We start from the raw sequence: 6,059 nt of genomic DNA, 5'->3' as shown, positions 1-6,059 counted from the left end.
TCTTACAAGTGACAGGTATGCACCTAGGCTTGCTGCAAGGAGACACCCACGTTGCGTTCAGCTTGCAGCACAGCCCAGGGGATGCAGGGACACTGGGCAGACAAGGTTCAGTCTCTCTGCCTCCTCCCAAGCACGAGGAAAGAGAGATCTTCGGAAAGTAAGGCAGCCACCAGCTGTGACAGAGCAAAGGATTGGGTGAAAGGATATTGCTACAGACCAGAAAGGTCAAGGACAGCTTCTCCAGAGCCTGCAAAGGACACCGGCTCCTAGCTTATCGTTCCCAGCAGACAGACTACAGTGGGGGTGCAAACAAGTCCCCTCCTCTACCAGCCTCTGCTCCCTCTAGGGAAGATCAAGGCAGCCAGAGGCAGGTATTAAGAGCCAGAAAGCCAAGGTGGCACCAGTGCTGACCCCAAGTGAAGCTTTTATTTTCCATAGCAGGGAAGAACCCAGATCAAAGATGCTTCTCCCGTAAAGCTGAGCACTCCCTAAGCCCGTCCTCACCCACAGCTGAGACAGCTCTGCTCACCGAGGGGATGCTGGGCACCTCCACACTCATCCTGCGTATCCACATTACTCATTCAAGCAAGTGACCAGGGCAGAAGGACCTTCACATCCTCTGTCTCAGGAGGCCCAGCAGCATCCCATGACACTGGCACAGTAGTCTCCCTTGCTCACTCTCCAAGAACAAAGAGAGGACAACCCCCCAGCCCCTCTCCTTTGGGGCAGCTCAGTGCCTTCTCCTTCCACTCCTCCCATCTCCGGGGACAGGCACTGTGAGGATGCTCCCATACCTGATTGAACCACACAGAAAAGAAAGCCAGAGACTAGGAACAAAACAAAACCGGAACAAAAGTTAGAGCGGGGCCCCAGCCTGGGCACCCCACCAGAGAGCCAAAGGGCACATCAGCAGAGGACCTGTGGCCAAGCCAGCTGGCAACTGGCACTCAGGCATCCACCAGCGTCAGCCCATCGTGCAGGGCACGCTTCCACATGTAATAGGTGGAACGGGCCGTGAGCGGGAAGCGGGCACTGAACTCCTTGTAGGTGGGGAAGGTCTTCGACTCAAAGCGCTGCTGCAGGAACAGCTTGGCCTGTGCCTTGAACTGAGCAGTGGCGATCACATCCATCACAAACATCCGGCTGTTGGCTCTCTCTGACATGGCGTAGCCCGAAATGGTGGTGTGGTATGGGGTGGCCGGCGCTGGCTTATCTAGGTGCTTGGCGGCTACCTCCATGTGGCACTGGGGCTTGAGGGCTGGCTCCACTGTGGGAGGTGCATGGGAAGCCACCCGGTTTAATGGCTGGCCAGAGCTGGTCCAGGATAGGCGATGCTGCCCAATGGCCCGGCCACTGCCCTTCCAAAACCAGTAGGCTGTGGAGGATAGAGATGGGTAGCGCAGGCGGTACCTGCAGAATGGCAGCCGCCATTGCTGGACCTGCCTCCTGGCCACATCTCGCAGCTGCTTTCTCCAGCACAGAGAGGGCTTGAGCTGCAGGAGACTCCTGGGTGCTGGCCGGTCTCCGTTCAGCCTCTTCCTAACAGGCACACTGCTGGGCTTCAACTGCAGGAATGGCTTTCCTATCACTAGAGGTTTCTGGTTATCCAAGGGAGACTGGGGGGGTTTGAAGTTGGGGTTCTCCTTGATTGCTTTTCTTCGCCAGTTGTAGTAAGTGGACCTGGAGATGCCAGGGAAGCTGCGCTTGAAGCACCTGTAAGGCACCAGAGTGTTCATGGAAATGCATTTCTCCAGGTAGGATTTGGCTCCTTGCATGAAGATCCCTGCTTGGATGGGGTCTAAGGAAGGACTTGGGGATCTTAAGCTCCCCTGTGAATTTGCTGGCTCATCCACTTCAGCCTTTTTTGGGACATCCCTGTGAAGCTCCTGCAGCCCACGGGCCTCAGCCAGAGCAGAGGCATCACCATTGACCATGCTCTGCATCTCATGCTTCCAGGCGTAGTAGGTGGATCGGGAGATTTCTGGAAACATTTGCCGGAAGTGCTGGAGGGGGATTATATTGCCCTCCTGAAAGCAGGACTGGAGGAAGTGTTTAGCTGCAAACCTGGCAGCCGCTTTCTGCCGGTGTTCACGAGACTGGCGCTTCCAGCGGTAGAAGGTGCTCTTGGTAATGCTGTACCGGTCACGCAGGTTGGAGTAAGTCAGCTGGGGGTCACTGTTCAGCAGCTCAAGGGTCTTCATGGGCTGGACAGGAGGCTCTGGCGAAGGCACGGTGGGTTCTAGCTCCTCCAGGCCAACCACAGCCACAAAGTACTGCGCTTTGAAGACCTGCCGGGAAAGCTGCTGCCCTGACCACATGATGTGGAGAGTGGAGGTTCGTGGGCCACACTTCCTGGGCCGGATGAGCCGGTTGAAATAAGGCCGGATCTTCAAGTTGCTCATGGGGTAGATGGAGTAGATGTTACACTGCAGTACTGAGGCAAGAGCATAGACATGCCACATGTTGGCAAAGGTGCCAGGAAAACAGGTAGCTTTGATATCAGCATCAAAGATGGCCTCCAGAATAGCCATGGGGAGGCTGGTCATCTCTGGGGTCTCCTCAGTGCAGAGGGAGTAACGGGCAGCCTGCAGCATCACCTTGGAGTCGATCATGCCATTCAAGTAGTATTGCTTGTGTAGCAGCATCTCCACCACTGTACGCACCTGCAGCTCCAGGCTGAGGCTGGGATTGCCCCAGAGCAGCACACTGGCAGCCTCAAAGAGGCGGTTGCCCTCACCTTTGCAAACCAGAGGCAGCATGTTACTCGGGGCATCCTCAGGATAGAGGCTCCTGGCTATCCGGTCAACCTCCAGCTCCTCTTGAAACTGCCTCCCACAATAGCCAGGCAGGGAGAAAGATGATAGGGTCCTCTCCGCCTCCAGCGCGGCACTGGTGAGGCCCTCCAGACCAAAGCATTCGGTGGCTTCCTGCAGCTCCTGCAGCACTGACTGCACCAGCTGGTGCCGCTGGATCATCCTGAAGGATGGCAAAAAGAAAGAAGTCACTGGAGATGAAGGCAGTGCATGCTCTAGACTGCCAGGGGCCTGGCCTCCAGGTCCAGCTCTTCCCCAAAGGACAGGATAGGGGAGAGGGGAGAGGAAAGGCCACTCCTCACCCCTTTACCCACACTCCCAAGGACAAAGGAAGAAGCCTGGGTCCCTACAGGCAGACCTGGGACAGGGACATTGACTCAGCTTGTTCTCCAGTGACCTCCTGTGGGCAGCACACACGGCACACAGCCTCCAGAGACACTTACCTAGCTGAAACTAAGGAGTGACTGCATCCATCAGGGAAGGAAGCCAGGTCACCTCCTACCCGTGCGTGCCTGGCTTTGAGCCCAGCCTCACCCCTACACCAGTCTCTCCCACCAGTAACTCCATCCGTTTCGTTTTACCACCCCACTACTAGCACTCAGAGAGAAGTTTCTCCTCAAAGGAGAAACATTTGTCATCTCTGCAGGAAGGGACCTGTAACAGAGCAACACTGCATGAGGGTGTGGAGGGACCTGGCTCAAGGTGTCCAAGACCAGCAAAAGAAGGTGCAAGGAGCTTGCCCCCCCCCGCCCCCTCCCTTCAGTGCAGGACACTGCAGCCACATCCATTGCATGCACTGAAAACTGCTGTCACACAACCTGGGATAGGAGGAAGAGATGGAGCCAGCCCAAGCCACGGTTACTGCTGCCTGAGCTGACACTAGATGTCACTTGCTGCTCAGCAGACACACAGCACCGGCCAAGGAGAAGCTGCAAAACGAGTACCAGGCAGGAGGCAATCCAAAAGTGCAGATGGAGCATGAGCACTGGGTGGGTAGTTCAGGGGCTGTATGGAGTCCTCTTCCATGCCTGAGCCCATCCCAGTCCGATCCTTCCTCCCTCCCTCCTCATGCCAGTTCCCACTCAGGCAATCCAAAGGGTCAAACCTGCATTCCCCCCTCCTCTTTGTCAGCTTTTTGAGACCTACATGGCTCTGCCCCCACCACTCCAGGAGCTTTCATTATGACTGCACAGTCCTTACCCCATGATCCAGCTCTATCAGTGTAACCTTCTTCAGCTTCTCACCCCAGCCAGCCCAGTCTCTCCCTCTTGAGCCAGTTTTCTCCTAGGGACCACAACGCTTCACTCAACTAGGGAACTCTATCTCCCCCATTTTCTCCTAAGGCATATGCACATGCCACACACAGCATGTAGGGCATCAATTTGCAGTCTACTGAATTCATATCTCGGACAGAGCCCACCTTCCCACAATGCTCCACAGGTATTACTACACACTTGCAGCTCCGTGAGGAGAAGGGGAAACAGCAGAGCCAGGGAGAAAAAGCAGCAGCTCTGCAGTAAACCAGATATCCTGTCTGACCTCTCCCAGTTCTCAGCCCCGCACCCTGCTGCGGACAAGGTTAATACTGCTGTAGCATCTACAGCCCCGGCCATGACCAAACAGCAAACGAAATGAGGTGCCACAGAATCACACGGCCACATCCAGGCTACTTCACCGCAGGGAGCCTCCGTCCTGCTGCTGCCGCCCCTTGCCTTTAATCAGACCACAGCTTGTCACAAAATCACCTCCCTTCCCTTGCTCCAAACTCCTCCACAGTTTCCTGCATCTTGGAGGTCAGGGCCCTCTTACAGCTGTTCCCACAGCTGTTGGGCATCAGAGACAACAGACACGGGAGAATGCACACAGCTGTGAAGCTAGGCAAATAAACTTGTCCTAAAATCCTGGTCTAGGCAAGTATGGGGTTGTCAGTTCTGTACTGTTGTTCTCCTGGAAGTTCATAGAAGTTTGCAAAAGTTTTGACTAAGCCTGTGGTGAACAACATATGCGTGAGGAGCTGAAGCAAAGATATCCCTCAGGAGAGCTGCAGGGCTGGCAGAGCCCAAGTCCTCCTTCTCCGTGGCCTGCCAAACCGTTTCAGGGCTGACCACCTCCCCCTGCAGCAGCCGCTGCCTCCCCTTTCAGCCCCCGCAGCCCGGCTGAGCACTCGCTGGCCAGCGGAGCCAGGAAAGGCAGGACAAGCTTTTCCCCTGGAGGGGGTGAGGAGCTGCCATAGGCTAGGGAGCATCAGCAACAACCCTGGTCTTTATGGCCTGGTGGGCATTTCCCACCCCCTTATAGCTTGGGGGGAGAGCAAAAGCTGGAGGCACAGGATTTAATCCTTTCCTTCAGTGTTAATCCCACAGCCTCAATGTCACTGCCAGCTCCTGCTACCCAGAGCAACGTGACCTCAAAAGCAATCCCAAGGCAAAACTCACAGCTAAAGCAGCACAGGTGAGCTGCCAGGGCAGGGTGGAGAGGGGCTCGGGTAAGCCAGAAGCAGAAGTCAGCCAAGCTGAGGGCTTGGGTTCATCACTTAGATCAAACCCAGCAGCTCTCAACACAAAGGACCCACCGCAAAAGGAACATTTTTCCCCCCACATCCCCAGTGAAGCCAGCTGAACACGACAGACAACTGCTCCCTAAACCACCTCAGCACCAAGAGTCGACCGAGGGAGCTTTTCCTCTGCTGATAAAGGAGGCTTTACCTAACCTGGCCGCTTTTGCATTGTAACAGATAAGCGAGCACTTGCAGATCACGTTCCCTCACCTAAACTGATGGGCTGGTGGCATCCAGAAAAAGCGCCCCGCCAGCGGGAATCCAGGAGACCCCAGCCCCTGCCGCCCTGGCTGCTCGGGACCACTAGCGCCTTGCAGGAGCAGGGGGTGTCCATGCACCCCAGCCCAGCTGGATGAGATGGCTCTCTCCCCAGTCCCAGCTGGGAGCTCCAGCCACCCTGGCTGTAAAGGCTCTTGTTTGAGAGGATGAGGTTTGAAACCGCACAACAGAAGTGCCGAAGTAGCAATCTCAAGGAGCTGTCTAGCCTAGAAACATCACCACAGTAGAAAGCCCGGGGGTGGGAGGTTCTGGTGGGCGAGCAGCAGTGGCAGCGGGAGAATCCTGCTCTGTCTGCCAACACCCGCATCTCCACCGAAGCCCAGAAATGGAGCAACACTCGCCTGGAAGAGAGGAAAAAGCCACGGACCCGCCTTCACCCATGCCAAACGCCGTAGCCGAGCCCGCTCTCC

The 6,059-nt window shown here is 56.1% G+C and overlaps 1 protein-coding gene across 1 annotated transcript; it reads right to left on the bottom strand.

Moving 5' to 3' along the window:
• Positions 1–947: 947 nt before the first annotated feature.
• VRTN (vertebrae development associated) lies at positions 948–5,603 on the bottom strand. Its single transcript, XM_009886968.1, has 2 exons — positions 5,581–5,603; positions 948–2,976 (listed from the first exon to the last, which is right to left on the bottom strand). The coding sequence occupies exons 1-2, from the start codon at positions 5,601–5,603 to the stop codon at positions 948–950; spliced, it is 2,052 nt and encodes a 683-aa protein (XP_009885270.1).
• Positions 5,604–6,059: the final 456 nt, after the last annotated feature.

The sequence above is a fragment of the Charadrius vociferus genome, unplaced genomic scaffold (assembly GCF_000708025.1).
Source record: "Charadrius vociferus isolate BGI_N301 unplaced genomic scaffold, ASM70802v2 scaffold14, whole genome shotgun sequence".
Taxonomy (NCBI): domain Eukaryota; kingdom Metazoa; phylum Chordata; class Aves; order Charadriiformes; family Charadriidae; genus Charadrius; species Charadrius vociferus.
The sequence above is the reverse complement of the archived record's forward strand: the minus strand, read 5'-3'. Positions and strand labels throughout refer to the sequence as shown.